The following is an 18,748-nucleotide window of genomic DNA, read 5'->3' as shown; positions in this document are numbered from 1 at the left end:
AAACCAGCGCCGTGGGAAGAAGTTGACAATCCCTGCTGCTGCGGCTGAAAGGTGCATGTACATGTACATGTGCATGGCATGGCAGAGCATGTCATTGCATTGGCCGGTAACACCAGGCTAAACTTAGCCGAGTAGTTTTCTACCCGGTCCAGACTGCTTGAGTCACTGACTGCATTCCTCCTAAAACATCACCAGTTAGGCAGCTGCTAGGCAACATGTATCTGTACGTAAGCGTGTGGAGGATCAGCCCGGCGGCTCTTTCATAGGGACCGACGTCCTCCAGCTGTCGTGTGGCTTGGGGCTGCTGGCGGCTAAGAACTGACCTCTGGAGATGCAGCCTATCTCCCACCAAAAGAGGCTAGCTGGGCCCTTAGTCGAGCTGATCTTCAGCCGTTAGATGGCCTGAAAGTTTAATTGTGATCGCTTAGCAGCTGGGAAACTCCCTAGGGGCTGTACGACGCTGGCTTCGTCTCTTTGTCCGTCGCATTAGCGTCCAGAGCAAGGCCCGTCCTTGATTGGCGTGCTCGCTTTCTCTCCCAATGTCGGGAGACGCTCTCTCGAAGTCCATGATTTGAGATTCACGTTGCTCAAAAATTATCCAGAAATATGTCATTCGCATGCAATCGGTCACAGGGTATATCCAAGTAAACAAAGAAACTCATCCAGACGTAAACAATCATCCTTGCGTGTAATTTCCCCCAACAAAAAAAAAGAAAGCCCCAAAGGAATCCATAATGCGCTTCAACATCCCTCCCAGAAAAAAAAAGTCAAAAAAGTACATTCCCAAAAAACCACAAATGCTACTTCGTACTACCACTGGCCACACTGGAGGCCACCTTTGACCATGATCGCTTTCGCGATGGCTGAGGATCAGGTATTCGTGTTCGCGGACCAGTGCTACGCTCCCGGTTCTGTGCATCGAGGTATCGCAATTGGGCTTCACATTGCTCTGGGGTGTACGGTCCCGCTCCGAACTCCTTCATCTAGATTCGTAATCTAATTAGCAAGTGTCCATTGGGCCAAGGTTGCACTAGGGACTCACCTTCTGTGCAATCACGTTGTATTTCTCATGCTCCCAGTACTCCCGCGCTCTTATGAGCAGTCGGATCTGGATGACTTGATCGTTAATTAGTTGACAATTTGCGACTGCTTGGGCGCACGTACTCACATCATTCTCATCCCACCGTGCCAATCGCTCCTTCCGTCGCCGCAACATGCGCATTTGTAGACGCGCCTCCGAGGCATCCTTGTGGAACTTGTTCCGGAACATCTCCCGGATCACTTTCCAGGCTAGATTCTGCTCCCGAAGCCTCTCCACAAATGCGTCTTCCTCCTCAGCTTGCGGGTCTCGCCTCCCCCGACCCGGAGCCCGGGGCCTTTGACTGTTTTGAGCGTCGGCTGCCCCTTGTCGTCGCTCTTGTTCCATGCGCTGCAGCCCTTCAGGATTAGGTAGTATTGTAACCGGTGCTTCTCGGGGTGTGACCGCCTGCTTGGGCCCACGTCGGACCCTCTTCGCGGGTGGCGGTTGAGGTGACAGGATAGCTTCGCTGAAGCCAAAGTCCGGTTCCTCTGAGGTATGCCCCAGACCTGCGGTGACAGTACGGGGGAAACTGCTGGGGAAGGGTGCGGTGATGCCTAGGCCTTGTGGTGGGACAGACTCGGGAACGTTGTAGTGAAATTCTTGTGAGTGATGACTGAGCACGGGGCTTGGTCTGAAGGAACTATCCGGAAGGCTGATCGGAGTCAAGATGGCACCAGTCGGGAAAGCTGCTGCGGTAGTATAAGGATTGCTAACACCGGTATAAGGTGACTATATGCCGGAATAGTTAGCAAGTGGCGATCCAATAAATCTGAATACAACATACAGTATCGAGTGCGGTCCACTGAGGCTGCATGCTGGCATAGTACTCGTCAAGTCCATCTCCGGGGTTCGAGCCACCATGGCTGAACACCAATGGCGCCGAATATCCGATGGGTGTCTGGGGATACATTGTGAAGGCCAGCGTGCGGTTGCAAATGATGCAGGGGCTGTTGTTGTGGAAGGAATGTAACGTGGATGAAACACGCAAGAGGGCAAACCGCCAGCAGTGGCAAGGAGACTAATAGATGATTAAGCTGGACGAATGAACGAGTAGAGAGATTAAGAAGGCTTCTTCAGAATGAGTCAGATAGAAAAGAATTATAGTTCTTCACAAGTCGTAATCGTCAGGTGAAAAGGCAAAGATTGCTTTTGATGTGAAATGTGGAAGGATAGAGTAGAAGTTTAATGGACGTGCGTGTGGGTTCATATACTCGAGTAGGAGATATCAATGAAAGACAAAATGCCTCGCAAGGCAGGCCAGAAGTGTGAAGCCTTTGGTGATCGGGCTTAGAGAGCTCTAGTGAACATGGTAGGTACCGCCCACTTTCACTGTGCCGCAAAAATTGAATCGCAATCAGAGGTTGTAGGTATGACCATGCGCCTGCATTTAAGCGCCCGCTGATTCCAGGCGGATGGCTCCATTTTCTAGAGGGGCAGGGGAGGAGAGAGAAATAATTTCTCATCTCTTGACATGACATGAGAAGGGAGACAATCCAGCCCCCAAACCCCCCCGGGGCTCAGACTTTTGCATTCCCAGGCCCACCCATGTTACTCAAGAACAAGGCAGTACCTGCTGCGATCTTAGTTCCGATGTACTGGATCCCTGATGTGGGCACTGTCGAATGGGTAATGCCATGGAAAGAGTGACAAAAACCGACACTTTAGCGAACCGCCCATAGTCCATATCAAATGGCAATCAGTGGGTTAGCGCTGGAGCTGACAGTTCTGCTAATGGTCAAGTCCAACGGAGAAAGCCTAGCGGATAAGAAAATCCCGGGTAAAGGATCGCAAAATGGAGAAAGTATAATAACAAATAATTAAATGACTACAAATCCGTCAAAAAGCGTGGAAAAAATACACCAGAAAGTCTCCGAACGGCAGATGAACGCATCGCCAGTTTCCTAGCCGCTACGGAAGGTGGAGATGGAGGGTGAGAGCGGCCAAGAGAAGACGAATTGACAAGCTACTAGACGCAGCCCCAACAACGGTAGGTCATAAGCCAGGATTCTGGTGCTTTGTTAGCCGGACGCAACTAAATCCTGTTCGGAAAGCTGTGGAGGAAACACGGTCACCAGCAAAACCGGAGGAGAGCATCAAGGAAGCTCTATGAGCAGGGGTAGCACGGAAAGATAGGCCATTAAGCGCTTCTCCGTCGCTGCGGCTGCAAATCCCGGTGGATCAGAACGGACTGGACTAGGCTAGGCTGGCGGGCTTGTCTGACAGACATGGGGAGACATGCTTGTTGTGGTTTTGCGATCGGACTAGTGCAATCGCCCTACGGAGTCGAGCTGACCACCAAAGCCATCCGCCAGGCCCGTAATGAACGGCCATAATGTATGGTCTCTCCCCATTTCAGTCCACTCATGCGCGGGTGCCGGGAAGGCTGTCCCCCTGGATCCAGCAGGTTAAGATATGATCGGTCCAGTGCTCATCCTGCCGGCTACCTGCGTTCAACCAAAGCCACGTGTCCCCGAAGGGAAAGGTGAGTTACGCGCCAGATGAGATGAGGATGGATGGGGTGGTCCTCTCCAGACCTGCGAGTTGCTTCACAGGAACGTCCATCTCCAACCATTATTCCAGTCCGGAGATTCCCGCCATGGCACTGGCGCCTAAGGAATCGCCGGTTTGCTCGGGGAGGCCGTCTTGTTCTGGAATTCGCTTAGTGCACTTCGCGCAAGATTTTCATGCTGGATTTCCTTTCGGCGTCCGCGAGGGATTTGGCCCTATGGAACGGCCTTCTGACCGGCGTGTCATCGAGGCCCCTCTCACTGTCGGTTTGCGCACATCACCGCCATGTGGATGATCTTCATTCTTTCAGCGAGTCGAACGATCGGGGCCCCCGGGGCGCATCCACGTGATGTCACTGGGTTTCTCAGTTTCCCCTCAGGGTTAGTGGATGCCACCTTGTCATCAATCCCACTATTTCCCCTTCATGAACGAAGAGAAGACAAAAAAGGCCCATCCTCAGGCTCGCGCGCTAACACTAGTAATGATCTATTTTGGACCGGGCGCGGATCTGATCAAGAGCAGGAGGATGTCGGTCAATGCCGGATTTGCCGAATGAGGGCAAGGTTGTCGCCTAGGCGTTTTTTGCCCTCAAATTGGCCCCTTCGTTCTTCCCTCTCGTCTTTCCCCTTTTACCTGGGTTCCTCTTCGATGGTCCAATGCCCACACGAGGAGCTGTGGCTATGGGCAGGCGCAGCAATGGCTGGTTGCAGTCCTGAAACGATGGGGTCGTTCTCACCTGTGTTTCACCTATAGCCCCCTCGGATGCTGGGGGATGATCTCATCTAGTAATCAACCCTGCCACTGAATCATGGATGATCTAACCGTCAGCAACGGGTGAACTGGCATCCAAAATCTCCGTGTCTTAATTCAGTTTGGACCCATTTTGCATTACTACATTTCCAAAAAAGAAATAATTTGAGATTGTGAAAACTTTGATGACGTGAGAGAAATTCCATGCAAACAAGAACCCGAGTAATAAAGGAAAGAGGCCATGAAAGTAGCGAAAGGGGAGAACGAGCCCTAGGGAAGTATATAATGCCACGAGGACAATGAGCCGTGTAACCAAAACCGGCTGATCTGCAGCAGGGTTTCTATATATGGGGATTAAGGGCAGACAGTTCATTCGTGACTGCCCGTTACCCCGGTTGACTGCTTCGGATGAGCGCCCCCGTTAACAGGGTACCCATTATTGTCATCGTCGTCTTCTTCATCTTCTAAGAATCCTTCTAGACTCTCATCTTGGCCTGTCCCACGATGGTTTCCCAGCGTATCGTCGGCCGAGACGGAGATCCCTCTTGCTCCCCAGCGGTTGTTCCTTGGTCTACCGCCACCAGCGACCTCCTCGTCCTCCACGTCCTCCTCATTTAGATTTTGCTCCTCATCTGCACTCCTCCGCTGCCGGAAGTTCAGGATCTTGCTCACTAGCCAGCTGTGGCGGAAATCTTCCGAGTCAACAACTCCGCCATTTCGGAGCTTCACACGTTGGCGGGTATAGTAAACCCAGGCAAAATCAACGTAGAAAGCCGTCTGGATGACACCGTAGAGGTCTGCAATCACGTCCCAGTGACCCTCAGAGCCCAGTCCCCGTACAAGCCAATTGAGAATATAGAAGGCGCGGTAGGAGCCCAGCATAAGCAGGTAGTATGAATCGATGACTGTTGGAACGGTCGTTTGGCGCAGGAGCAACAATTGAGGGAGAACACAGACGGACTCTAAGATGATCGAGAAGGTCCAGCAAGTCTGCATATCATCATGATTCGGTTAGCGAGATCAACAGGCCAATGCGGGCCATGCAACTTACCTCTGTGAACCATCTATCGGGATAACCACGATAAAAGATGACAATGGATATGGGTGCCAGAACCAGAGATAGGGCGACCGAGATTATAGCCATCTTCCAGGCTCGCTCCCTTTCCCGTGTCCGGGGAAATACTCTCATCATCAGGTATATGACGTAGAACGAGGAGATTATATAGAATAGCTTGAAGAATACGAGATAGAAGTGCCTCCATCCTGCCTTCGAGAAAAGGTCGAGATAACGAGTCACGAACACCAAAGCATAGAGCATCTGCGTCAGAAGGGAGACTCCTATTATGTGAAACAATGCTTAGCTCGCAGCACACTGCAATGATGCAATCTATCATACGGACCTTCTGCACTCTTATTTCGATGGATAGCCCATATCAAGACACATTTGGAGGAGATATGGGAGAGATCGGCCAGTAGCCGGAAGATATTGAGGTTCAGCATGGTTAATAAAGAGTATATATAAAGAGAAAGCTTGTCAAGCAGCTTTCACGGTGGAATCGCCCTGCAACCCACTTTCTAGAGCACCATCAAGATGATCTAGCAAGTTCGTGAGAGATGGTCCTCGATGGTCCTCGTGTGGACCGTGCTCCGTTAATCAACCCAGAGACCCGGTCGGGTAACGTAGGTTGTCGGCCGCTGTATGACAATGCGGTCAATGCGAGAGATTGCGAGGTTGGAAGACCAAGCACACTGGTCTTAAAGAGGCTGAAGATGCCACGACAAGAGCTGATGTAGCAGTGATGAGCGGTCTAATTGTCATGGACCTGCACTGGCCGCGTCAACCTGTGAGCTTCCGCCTTATCTGGTCTCAACCAAGGGAGAGCTCACCGTCACCGACGGGATCCACCTGCACCTGGGGGCCCCGTGCCGCGTGTCCTCACGTGACCACCGGCGTACAGTGGACGCTTGTGTCACTGTGTAGTTATCTCTCCTGATGACGTCAGGACGCCCTGTCCACCTTTTATATCCGTTCTGTCAGAACAGAAATGGTACAAGACATCGCTGGCTTGGGTGAAGCAGTACACGCTAGGGTCTACCTGTAGGCTTTGATAAATTTGCCCCAGCAAACAGTAGGCCGTCTAGTAACATGATATCTAACAGCGCCGGGAAGCCACAAAGCTGTCTCTCCATGGCAATGCCTATCAAATGTCAAGAATTAACCCCGCTACTTCCATAACAGAATCTCCTGTAAACAATAATTGGCAGAGAACAAGTTAGGGGATACGAGCCGAATACTACTTATTCACTTCAGGCCACTACAGACCCCTCCCTAACGTTTAGTCTGCCATCAACTGTGCAAATCCACTTGATGAATGCTTGCTGTAGATACTGTGGGTTGGCGGGTAATTCAACCTCTATACTCTTTTCAATGATGCGCTCCTTTGCCCACAGCTGCCTCGAAGCTGAAGGAGTTGAGGCGCATTTCTAGCTCCGGGGTGAATGGTCTGGACAGACCATTGCGCCAGCCTAGTCACACCCGAACCGACACTGACGAGTAGATATTGTTGCACCCTTGTATATCCAAATGCCTTCTCATCCCAGGTAGCTAGCAGACCAATAATCGTGACTCTGGCGGTGGCTAATGCGGCAGCAGTATTTAGCTCACTGCCACTCCATTCGCACGCTGCGTATGCTGTGCATAGGAGACGAAGAGCGGGGTAAAGGTGCCACCGCGTATGGAGTAGAACTCCGCGATTATCATGTCGGAAACTTCTGAGCTAATAGAATAGTTGACGGTCGGGGCTGATGCTCTTTAGACAGTTCGATGACTTTATACTAGCAAGATAGAGCACCAAGTGTGTGAAGAGCGTTAGAGCCGGCGCAAGCAAGGAAAGGAAAGATCTTGTAAATGGGGTGTATTGTCGAATCTGTCTCTTGAGAGTATCAGATTTTGGCACTCTTGACTTGGATACAACAGCTAGGAAACCCCGAATGGTGTAATCGAGTGCTGGCTCTGTCCTTTCCTTGCTTTGTCGCCTAACTTCACAATTCAGCTCACATGAAACTCAGACGGACAACTGGCTATTCACTAGGATATATCAGTACCCGCCCTTATGGGTTCTCCAGATCTAGTGAAAGGCAAACCTTGTAATGGACATGGAAATTTACGCACCGGTTTATGCTTCTAAGCTTCAAAGTGGTGACCCATGCTGGGAGAACATTCCTTGATTCTAGCTTGTACGTGAAGTCACCTCATCTCAACCATACTTCAGGAAAAGACACTGGAGCTAGTAAGAAAGACTGAGCAGAATGTTGGGATAGCTGGATCAAAGATCGTTGATCGACCGTGTGAGGTATTGGTCGAATTTAGTTATGAGCAGTAGTCTGCCGCAAAACTTCGGCCTTATCTGGATCAGCGAGCTGAAATTCCGAACTCTCCTTTCCTGAGAGATGTCTATCTAGGAATATTATCATTTTCTTCAAGGACATCCAGCTATGGTCATGATCTTAACAAAGATGAAGAATGTGCCCCCCCCCCCGACTCACTGTGAATGTACTCCATAAGGAAGAAGTGACAAGTTCAAAAGTTCTGCTATTGCGGCTAAATATAGGAAGAAGCTGTCGGTGAAGGCTGTATACATATCCTATTAGTTAAAGCGAAGAAAAAGATAACATCATTGGTTGGTTGCTTGATTAAGTGGGAATGTATGGGATAAGCGGAGAAGACATGAGGAACTGAGGATCGGCTCACATCTATAACTTTTGAGAAAGTACTTGGCTTTAATCGCAGCGTCCGTACTTATTAGACTCACTGTCTAGTATATTTTCTCGGTGTTACTTCGAGGAGTATAGTAACGTAAATCTTGTAGGCATTTTGATATCAGGAGTTAGAAATATTTTGAAATGTAGTATATATCTCTTACAACTCGGGTGAACAGTAGCAGTGTTTAGACAGGGTCTCTTGTTCTTCGGTCGGTAAGCCTACCGATTTGTAAACAGGTCATAATTTCTCTGTCGTCGAACTATTCCAAGTCTATCTCGAAGCAAAAGCTAGTACCGAATTCATGGGAACAGAGGATTCGGAACCTGTTTAATTCCAACGTAGGAACCTCGTTAGATCATTTCAAGCAAGAAGCGTTTGCTGGCGTAGAGAAACCTGTAGCATGTCTTTAACACGCATCTTCGGCTAAAGAATCACCTCAAGGTTAGATATAGCTCTGTTCTCCAGATGGAGGTAACCGAAACCAAAGAAGATAAAGTTGAGCATGCGCCACATTGCCTTAATTCGTGACCCACTTCTTTTCTGGCTAGTTGAAGGGTAACCCTCTTCTAGAAAAGTCTTCTTGCGAGCGCTAATTGTACTATTAAGGCTACTACCTCGAATAGGCCCTTTCGCCGACCAAAATAGGGCCATCGGAAAGCTTACCCCATCTCGAGATCTCAAAAGAGTTCTCAAACCTGAACATGTCACGACGTTGTTCTTTCCATATAAGTAGCTCAACTATTCGAGGTGATATTGATACTCTAAGAACTATCCGCACTTGAACAATGACAACTTTGTACATACCTGCATAATGGCATAGTCCAATCATGCTGTGATCCACCACGTGTACGCCATCGCCATCAGTCATTTCAGTCTCGCAGCCTAGTTATTGTGTATTATATGCTAGAGCCACTCAGACAAGCTGATCCGGCTTAGGTGGTTGCATTGTTCGACTGCAAAGCGAATGTCGGTTCTATTTTCCTACCTTAAGCTGCATACGCCACTGCATTAGCAATCTGTTGTACATGGAACTCCAACTGGTACCAACGCAGTCACTGGAAACAGTATTTGCCCGAAGTGGAAGACCATCGACATTTGGCCTGCAAGGTAAAGGATAGCGAGAATGGCGGACAGGACAGTAAGCTCTGTCATCGGAACGATAGGCGCACCGGGGGGACCGTGCTCGGAACGGACTCACAGGGTCCCATAAAACGGTTCACAGGCCTATCTAGAACCTTTCAAACCAGTCTAGGAGGGTACAGATAAGGTGCTTGGGAACGGGCGAAGGATGAGGGAGAGAAGCTCGTTTCTAGGGGGCACAAGCAGCCTACCTGATAAGTTACCTGGAACGATTTGAATTTGAAGAGAGACCGATCTTGCATCATGGGTCCCGCAAAGCCCTGCACTCGTCATATGAAGCGGGAAGAGTGGACTAGACTAAAAGCAACGGTCGATGGGGGAAAGAGGAGGTAGCGGTCCTTTACCCCGCTCTCATTGTCTCCCATCAGGCTATTTCATTGGGAGGAAAAGTGAACCTGGCACCCACGTAAACAGCAAAGATCCGGATCCATGGTCCCTCGAGGTTTGCTTTTTACTTCATCTCTGGACTGCCAAGGCCCGAGATTGCAGCTGGCGACGTCCGTTTCATGTTGTAAGCTGCCTCGCGATCATCGGGATGTCTAGGGCCCCTCATTGGCCTCGCCAACCTGCTTGGTTCTACTAAAGACTGCAGCATCACCAGGTTGACCTGGTCAAGCTGTCCAAAGACGGCGGGTTCTATGGTCAGATTGCCGCCACCACCATCATCGCTGTTCGTTTTGTTCACGGAACGGGCATTCTTGCCTGGATCCGTGGCTGACCAAGTGTTGAAGCTGGCTTGTGAGATGGACGCCTACTGACTATGGAAAATCAACCTTGAGTCACCGGTCGGGAGAAATTGGGGAGACGGAAAAGCTCATCGTAGGTGTAAATACAAGGATAGGGGTATCGGTAGAAGGATGCTGGGGGGGCGGCGTGTATCTCATCTGGCTGGCGTTGTGAGAACATGGGTGTGATGGTGGCGGTGATGTTGATTGAACCAAAGTGACGAGTGTATGTATCGCATTGACCCAGGAGGGGATGAGGGGAAGATAATCTAGATAATCGGCGGATGTCCTCGGCCTACGCAAAGGCGAAGAAGAAGTAGTAGATAGATGGAAGAAGCGAAACCACCGGGCCATCCTTCCATTCAGGCAGCTTTCTTTTTTAGGAAAAGGACGGGCCTATCGTGGATGGTGTGCAGAAGTGGTCCATGTACGAGAGTCCACCGTCTCCAGTAGTTCCGGTGGACAGGACGAGTAGGAAGCCGGAGGAGGTGGCAGGAGGGAATCTGATGCCTCGTCGCTGCTGAGGAGGAAAAAGCAAGCAGGTCTCGGAGGACGCGGGATTGGCGAGACGCTGCACTCCCTTTAGCCTTGGGGTGGATTCGAATCGAATTGTTCTGTCTGTTCCCCCTCCCCTCCGCAGTACTAGTCAGAAATGATGAGAAGAGAAGGAAGGAAGAGGCTTTGCGAGTCTTGTCGGTTTTCCCATCCGCTTCCCTCTCTTCTTCCTTTTTCCCTCTTGTTCCTCTTTCCCGGATCCTATTCTCTCTTGCCACTCCCGAGGTTCCTTTAGTCTTGTACTATCATTATATTATCCATTTCCATTTGTTTTTATTTACGGGAATTGGTAAATTGTAAAGCAGAACCCAAAGTATTACCTACGGTGGCTTTTCTGCCCTACTGGAGACCTTACTTGCCTACTACCTACTGACTGACTGACCGAGTGGTTGTTGCTCTGACTACGACCACCGTTTTTTGATTATTTTATCAGACAATTCAATTCAGTCTACTTCCTTACTACTTGGCTATCACAACTTCTACTACTACTACTACTATTACCTGATCAAGGGACAGGTTGAATCCTCTTGAACTGACCCTTACTGACCTTGGCCTGCCAATTCGAACCTGATCTACTCCCTCCTACTTATTTACTACTACTACAACGACGACGACGACCACCACCACCACTACTTCGCTACTACTTCGCTACGACTATTGCTACTACTACCACCGCCACTACCAGATCATCCTGCCTATCAGAAAAAACCCGAGACTCCTTTTCAAACCATGAACTTTGACCAGTAAGCCTCTCTTTACACTCTCAGTCGGTCTCCATCTCCACTTGTCCTGACCAGAACGTCTTATCATCGCATCTCCAGTACTCCGTACTATGTCCAGCCTCTGTATCCTAAGATGCTAGAAAGGTCTTCCTGTGATTGTGCCTAAGCCTGTTTATACTTACTATCTTTTCCCCTCTCCTTGCTGCGCCCCCCCCCCTTTCCCCTCCCCTCACTCTTCACTGCCCTGCCCTCCTCATCGCCCATTCACCTGAGTTTCCTCACTCCAACTCCCCCTCCCTCCCTCCCTCCCTCCCTCTCTCTCTTGTCCTTTGACTTTCCCTTGCTACCATTCCGACTTCATATATGCATGTAACAATCTTTCCGACTTTTTCCTTCTTTTCCCGTCATCTACCTCATTCCCTGCGGCGCTACTGCCACGCCGTATGATGCGCCGGTGTCATCGTCACTTTGGTGTAACCAAGCGCTCGCTTCCCTGAACCTGACCGGCCAATCTCCACGGAGCGTTCCTTGAGTAGCAGATTTGCTAATCTCATAAGCATGTGTATCTACAGATGAATCGACAGAACGTGATTGGGATAACTGCGTATCATCAGCCATGTCGTAAGTCCCTCCTCGTCCTCCCCAGCCTGAAGGTGAAGCTGGCCTCTGGGACTGCGCAGCGTCGGTGGCAGCTGTCCTTCCATATATACTTGATTTTGAGATACCTCACACCCACCCCCTCGGGTCATGTGCTTCACTTGGAGTGTTTCTCTTGTAATTTATCTACTATGTGTTTGTATCTGTTCCCGCTTTCGGCTAATTCACTGTCCTGTCCGTTCAAATTGACAAAGTGACTGGCTCGTTCTATTATTATTGCGATTATCGTTCTGGCCTTGCATTCACTTCTTCTTTATCTCCTCCTTCCTTTTTTTTAAAAAAATCATTTTTCTCGTGTCGTGGGCTCATCTCTGACACCGGCGCCTTTCGCCTGTCCCTCTACTACAGGTCCCCTCCAACATCTAAGCGAATCAAGACTTCCATCTCTTCCAACGCACCATCACACCTGATAGCTCAACAGCAAGTCAATCCCTTTTCCAGAGTGCCTTCGTTCGAGGGCATTCCTATGCCCCAAACTCAAATTCCCCCCCAGAATCCGCGCAAACGCCGTGCTTCCCCCCAGTCAGGCTCTGCGGCTACCATGGCGGCGCCAGGCGCGGCTCCGGCGACGGGAGAAACTGCGCACGAGCAAGGGCCTGGAGGATCGGAGCCTGCCCCTAAGAAGAAGGGGAGGACCAACACTCCGTGGACTGCCGAGGAAGAGCAGAGGCTGAAGACCATGCGCGACGCGGGTCGCACCTGGAGCGAGATTGCCAAGGTGCATAAAGCTCCCCTGCTTCAGTACCATCCACTACGTCACGCATGCTGACCTGAATTTCCCGGGTGCTACAGACATTCCCTGCCCGGACCGAAGGCAGCGTCAAGAAACATTGGTACAAAGTAAGCAGATTGTTGTCGCTCTGTTCCGAAGACTGGATGCAGATACTTATGCCACGATAGGACATGCACTATGCCGAATTTGCTGAAGACGAGGTAACGACCCTTCACGTACGACTTTGTTTGTCAAGCGATGCTAAACCAAGGACAGTCCGTAGCACTCCGGGAAGCGATTAGGGAATACGATGCAAATAAATGGAAGGCGATTGGACTGAAAGTCGGAAAGCCAGCTAAGGTAATACCTCCGAGCCTTGTAGATGCCTTGCTGGATTGTTGACATGATGATTCAGGCGTGCGAACAATATGCGAAAGAACATTTCAAGGACCTTTAGATTTCCTACGAACTCTTGACGACGTGATGACCAATGCATCGTCTTCCGCACATGTAACGAATCGACGATGGGCATGAGTTTTGGATTCACATTGTTTTAGGCTGAAGATGTCAGCGCAATGTTCAATGTTAGCCACAATTTGCAAAGTATCGGGCGAAGGGTTATCGGAGTTGGCTTGCGTCTTTCGTTTTACTTTCTGCTGGTCCCGTCTGGTCGACTATTTCCCACTTTTTCTTTTCTTACAAGCGCCTCTTCTGGTTATTTCGTCTTGTTCCTTGTCCCCTCATATCCTGGGTGAATACCACTGTTTGTTTCGCGTAACTCCATGACGGGTCTTTGCAGCAGCTTTTCGCCGCGGGGGCAACGCACCCTGGACATCAATCCTGTCGCGCACCCAACAACACGTTGAAGCTTGCTGTAAAGTTTTCAATCTTTCTAATAGAAGGAAACATAAGTAGACGCTTACTCTCGGTGTCCCAGCATGTAGTGGTCACCAATATGAGTTGTTGCTGAAGTTGGACTTGTTATTCTGCAGGTAGACGAGGTAGTCAGCACTATATGCTAGTAGTTGCTAGTTGCTCAACATTAGCCGGCACAAGCCGATCAGGGCGAGTGGGAGTAGTTGTGGGATAGATAGTACTATATCCGAAGTCGGGGAAGATGAAAAGCGGAGGAGATCCGCCCGCCTGGAAAACCGAATCTCCCCGCGGCAGATTACGATTTTATCGCCTCAGAGTGGAATCTTCTACCCGCTCCACTTACACTCGCCGGAACTGCAATCGTCTCATCTTACTGTCAGATTACTGGCTAGCATTCTGCACGACTGCGATTGGTGTGGGATTTCTGCATAGCATTGATCAAAACTGGTAAATTCCTTTCGATGAGAAGAAATAACGAGATTCATTACGATCTCTCGAAAACTGTCAGAAGAAGTTTGACTGACGTGCGATTGGCGTATGTGTTCCACCAGGTGTAATCGCCACGACGAATCCAGTGCAATCGCAACAAGTACAGCTCTCCCGCCTTCCTACAGAAACCTTATGCAAGGGACGGCTATCATGAAGACGAGTAGCGTGGTTTTGTCTGTCGATCAAGGTATCTAGGTAGCGTGCCTGCATGAAGACCGGTGTTCAACAACTGGATGTCACACACACTATCCGGGCTAATATCTGGAGGGTTGCTTAACTCGCCGGATACTGTGATGGCTCCCGTTTGTTGATCTGAGATTATACGGTTGAACTTGATCTGGATAATTCCAGCGAAAGGACTCATGCGCGCTTTTCTTCTCTTTATACCCCACCTCTTCTCCGGTTATGTAACTGACATTGTGCGTCAGGATGTCTTCGCCGCAAACTGTCCCCACCCTAGGGTCTCCCTATGAGAAGGAAATCTCAAGAATCCGTTCGACAGAAGATACTTCTCCTACCGAAAATGTCGAGAAAAGAGTTCAGAGGCAGCCGGGGGGGCCGTTTGCCTCTTCGAGAATGGCTGCATATCTTAGACGATTCGAACAGCAGCTCGTCGAATATAACCTGGAAGCTCGTGGTATAGAGCGGGTGCAGGAGCATGAACGGATGTCCAAGTTGACTTGGGTATCTTACCTGCAGGCTTTCTTGCTTTGGGTCTCGATCAATCTGGCGGCCAACAACATCACACTGGGTATGCTGGGACCTGCTACGTATGGACTGAGTTTCCTTGACTCGGCTCTTTGCGGAGTATTCGGTGCTCTGGTCGGTGCCATCGTGTCCTCGTGGATGGCCACATGGGGCCCTATTTCTGGTATTCGGACCATGGTACGCTTTCACACACTGTCTTTTGAAAGAACGTTGGCTAAGCACTATAATATTAGGCATTCGGGCGCTATTCAATGGGTTGGTGGCCCAGCAAACTCATCGTCATCTTGAACCTGATTCAAATGCTGGGATATGGCTTGATCGACTGCGTAGTTGGCGGCCAGATCTTGTCCGCCGTTTCACCGCATGGAAACATGACGGTTGCTGTGGGTAAGTTGGTAGTGCTTCAAGCTATTGTTGTATGATTATTGACAGTATGAAGGCATCGTGATCATCGCCATCATCAGTTGGGTCATAGCCACTTTCGGCATTCAGATTTTCCATTACTACGAGCGGTATGTATGACCGATCAGGGTTGTAAATCTCTGCGACTGACGGGACCAGATTTGCCTTTCTACCCCAGCTTATTGTCGTTTGCACACTGTTCGGTATGTCTGGGACGAAATACGACTTGTCCACGCCATCGACTGGCGACGCTCGCACAGTAGCCGGTAACCGGTAAGTCCACTTTAAACCATTGAATAATCTCATGCTTACATGCCACACTCGCAGTCTATCCTTCTTCTCGCTTTGTCTCAGTGCTGCAATTACATATGCACCGCTTGCAGCGGACTTTTTTGTCTATTATCCTCAGAATACCTCGAGGACATCTCTCTTTTTCCTTTCCTTGGGCGGCCTGATGACCTCTTTCACCATGGCTTTCCTCGTCGGCATCGGTCTCGCATCGGGCATCACCACCGACCCAGCATACAGCACAGCATACGCTGACGGTGCCGGAGCACTTATCGTCGAAGGGTTCAGCCCCCTAAACGGATTCGGCAAATTTTGCGCCGTCGTCGTTGCCCTTGGTCTCATCGCCAACACCATCCCACCCACGTACTCGGCCGGCGTGGATTTCCAGATCCTCGGACGATATGCCGAAAAGGTGCCCAGAGCCATCTGGAACGCCATCGGAGTTATTATCTACACCGTGTGCGCTCTAGCGGGCCGAAGCAACCTCTCCGACATCTTCACCAACTTCCTCGCGCTCATGGGTTACTGGGTCGCCATCTGGATAGCCATCATCCTAGAAGACCGCTTTATCTTCCGCGCCCGCAGCGGATACAACTGGCAGGCCTGGAACGACCCATCCAAGCTGCCCTTGGGCATTTCCGCTTTCATCGCCTTCTTGATCGGTTGGGCAGGTGCAATCCTATGCATGGCGCAGGTGTGGTATATCGGGCCTTTGGCGCGATTGGTGGGTGAATATGGCGCGGATGTAAGCAGACCTGATGACAAACACATTTTTGATTGCTTCACATACTAACTACTATATATAGATGGGCACCTACGTTGCTTTTTCATGGACATGTGTGGTTTATCCGCCTCTTCGCTACGTCGAACTTCGTTACTTCGGACGGTGAACTGGCAGTAATTCCATTGGGCTTCTGAGAAAGAGCACAACTATTCAATTCAACATTGCAAAACTGCCCTACAAATGGGGTCATTGACCTTGTAGGGTATACCCAAAACTGATCATGTACTATATTATATCATAGTACAATGCCGAGTGACAGACATTATCATCGTCACTCAATCAAAAAGAAATGTACATCAGATTGCACTAGTACTATAAAAAGTTCCACTTCATCGTTACTATCCTCTTTAACCTGACAGTAGCTACCAAATCATCCAAGAGAACACTACCCAACACCTTCAATTCAATTACCAAAGTAAAAAACCCCAAAAGAACCAACTAGTACGCACTACGAAGTAAGCAGTACGTAGCACCTCCGTTCCCTATCATACTACCTTAACTTAACACCGCCTACGGGCAGGCTCCAGCTAGGTTACTTTTCCCTCCTACCTATTTAGGCAAGTAAAAGAATCCCTCGAGGAGCTAGTAGTTTTTACATACCACGTGATACGGCTAACATTTCCCCTTCCCTTCCCTTCCTTCTTTCCGTTAGTTTCCGCTGTTCCGGACATCATGCCACCCGCGCGTAAACTAAGTAATCGCTTGATCAGCTCACTTGCACGTACCGCACTATAGTTGGGTAGGTACTCTAGGTTCAGTCAGGGATGTATGGTCTTTTTCAAGCCATGGGTACTGACATGCTAGTATGTACTTGTTCCGTGAGACTGCTCACTAGTAGTAGCGGTGTATCCATGTTATGATAGTGCTGAGAGGAGTGGGTTGATAGGATACTATAGTATCATATACCTCTAATTGAAGTGTTATATCGTTCGGGTTTGAGGTGATATAAGTCTCGTTGTTAGATCTACAGTGCATCAAAGAAGAGTATCTAGGAAAAAGGAAAGGAATTGGCAAAAGTATACAACAATATTGGTTTCAAACGATACACACACACACACACAACACACAACTAATAGTTCATCCCGATGAAATCTTGTACAGAAAGCCGGCGCCCCCATATATCTCTCTCTTTTGTGACTTGTCTTGCCAGAACACCCCCTGCCTCGCGCATGTACACATACAGATTATATGTCGGATTGTCTCTTCTCTCTAATATCTCGCTTCACTCCATTGTTTCTCTTTGCTCCGGATCGAAGAAATAGCACCTAAGTAGGGAAGGGGGAAGAAAAAGAAAAAGGACAATCGCTCCATTCATTGTAGTAGTACATTGTATTTACCGGTACCAGTACTCAGGCTTGACGAAGTCGGCGAAGGTCTTGGGCTCCTCGTGAGGGGGGTGGCCGTGACCGTGGTCGTGGTCGTCTGGTTAGGGAGCAATTAGTACATTGCACACACCGAATGATGGCCATAGATTGGGCCGGAATTGATGGGAAGTCACTTACGAGCGTGGGGGTCCTCCAAGGGGCCGACGTAGTTGAGCTTGACAACGTTACCGCACTCGCCGCAGCGCTCGATGGGGCGGTCACGGGAGACCTGTATTGTGGCTTGATTAGGGATCATGCTATCACAGGAGATAAACAGCATGGAAGAAATCGGCTTACAGTCAACCAGTTGACCTGGTGAGAGTCGGCGGGGAAACCAGTGCAACCAGCGTACTGCTCGTCACCAGCACCGTTGACGATGATGGGGTCCTCGAGGGTTCCTATATAGCGTTATATCAGCGCCCACCCTCGCAAATCACCTATACAAGGCTTCAAAAGCCACCGCAAAGAGCGAAAATAGTGTATGACATACCCTTGCGGGAGGCATCGAGGGGACGCATGTCGAAGATGTCAATGCCCTGCATCTTTCCGACGAGTTCGAGACGCTCGAGACCAGTGGCGTGCTCGATATCGACGGGAACGGTACCGGACTTAGCACCCGGGGGGATGAGGTCGTCCTCGGTCTTGATCTCTGTTCAGGAAGAAAGCGCACAATCAGTATGATGTCAACCATGTGTCAAGGCATCGAGAAGATGCAAGTAGCCGGCTATCAAATGTCCCCAGTGCCCGAAACCCCGCATAAGATGCCCAATTGCAACCTCACTTGCAGTACAAGTCGCAATTGCTATCTTGAAAGTGTATCCGTAGGGACAATTGACACTTCGTGTAGGAGTGGGTGTGGTGCCAACTCACCATCGAAGGGAAGGATCTTGCCCTCCTGCTTCACCTCATACTTCTTGGCGTTGACTATAGGAGCAGCAATGGCATGTTAGCTCGCATATCCAGAACCGACGTCTGCAATCCCGTGCAATTGGCCCATATAGAGACCATGGGAGCGCGGGAGAAAAGGGACGGCTGCCACTGCTGCGGTGCAGAAGAGGCGGTCTTTTGATCCGACGATGAGGGTCACGTACAGCGGGTGACGGAGGAAGAAAAGGGACGGGCAGCGAGAGCCCGGGTAGGGGTGCGCCTGGCGAGGGCGAAGGCTGTGCGTTGGAGGAACATTGTCCTGGTGGGTGGGTTGCAATGACGGCAGACAAGGCAAGG

General features: G+C 49.9%; 5 protein-coding genes across 5 annotated transcripts; 2 read left to right on the top strand and 3 right to left on the bottom strand.

Moving 5' to 3' along the window:
• Positions 1-800: 800 nt before the first annotated feature.
• On the bottom strand, positions 801-1,991 carry AtWU_07542 (uncharacterized protein; the record flags this gene model as incomplete). Its single annotated transcript, XM_035502651.1, has 4 exons — positions 801-983; positions 1,043-1,108; positions 1,169-1,810; positions 1,866-1,991. 4 exons carry the CDS (start codon positions 1,989-1,991, stop codon positions 801-803), a joined length of 1,017 nt encoding a protein of 338 aa, XP_035358544.1.
• Positions 1,992-4,708: 2,717 nt separating this feature from the next.
• On the bottom strand, positions 4,709-5,839 carry AtWU_07541 (ER lumen protein-retaining receptor; the record flags this gene model as incomplete). Its single annotated transcript, XM_035502650.1, has 3 exons — positions 4,709-5,329; positions 5,391-5,677; positions 5,740-5,839. The coding sequence occupies 3 exons, from the start codon at positions 5,837-5,839 to the stop codon at positions 4,709-4,711; spliced, it is 1,008 nt and encodes a 335-aa protein (XP_035358543.1).
• Positions 5,840-11,251: 5,412 nt separating this feature from the next.
• Positions 11,252-13,070, top strand: AtWU_07540 (SANT/Myb-like DNA-binding domain-containing protein; the record flags this gene model as incomplete). Its single annotated transcript, XM_035502649.1, has 8 exons — positions 11,252-11,265; positions 11,344-11,402; positions 11,817-11,865; positions 12,250-12,619; positions 12,694-12,741; positions 12,802-12,834; positions 12,890-12,973; positions 13,029-13,070. The coding sequence occupies 8 exons, from the start codon at positions 11,252-11,254 to the stop codon at positions 13,068-13,070; spliced, it is 699 nt and encodes a 232-aa protein (XP_035358542.1).
• Positions 13,071-14,407: 1,337 nt separating this feature from the next.
• On the top strand, positions 14,408-16,266 carry AtWU_07539 (purine-cytosine permease family protein; the record flags this gene model as incomplete). The annotated part of the gene is made up of 6 exons (XM_035502648.1): positions 14,408-14,863; positions 14,920-15,073; positions 15,126-15,198; positions 15,248-15,361; positions 15,416-16,121; positions 16,183-16,266. The coding sequence occupies 6 exons, from the start codon at positions 14,408-14,410 to the stop codon at positions 16,264-16,266; spliced, it is 1,587 nt and encodes a 528-aa protein (XP_035358541.1).
• Positions 16,267-17,493: 1,227 nt separating this feature from the next.
• Positions 17,494-18,706, bottom strand: cox5b (cytochrome c oxidase subunit IV; the record flags this gene model as incomplete). Its single annotated transcript, XM_035502647.1, has 6 exons — positions 17,494-17,582; positions 17,663-17,753; positions 17,822-17,922; positions 18,015-18,173; positions 18,395-18,448; positions 18,616-18,706. 6 exons carry the CDS (start codon positions 18,704-18,706, stop codon positions 17,494-17,496), a joined length of 585 nt encoding a protein of 194 aa, XP_035358540.1.
• Between the last annotated feature and the right edge of the window lie 42 nt (positions 18,707-18,748).

Source organism: Aspergillus tubingensis (assembly GCF_013340325.1).
Source record: "Aspergillus tubingensis WU-2223L DNA, scaffold_8, whole genome shotgun sequence".
NCBI lineage: Eukaryota > Fungi > Ascomycota > Eurotiomycetes > Eurotiales > Aspergillaceae > Aspergillus > Aspergillus tubingensis.
The sequence above is the reverse complement of the archived record's forward strand: the minus strand, read 5'-3'. Positions and strand labels throughout refer to the sequence as shown.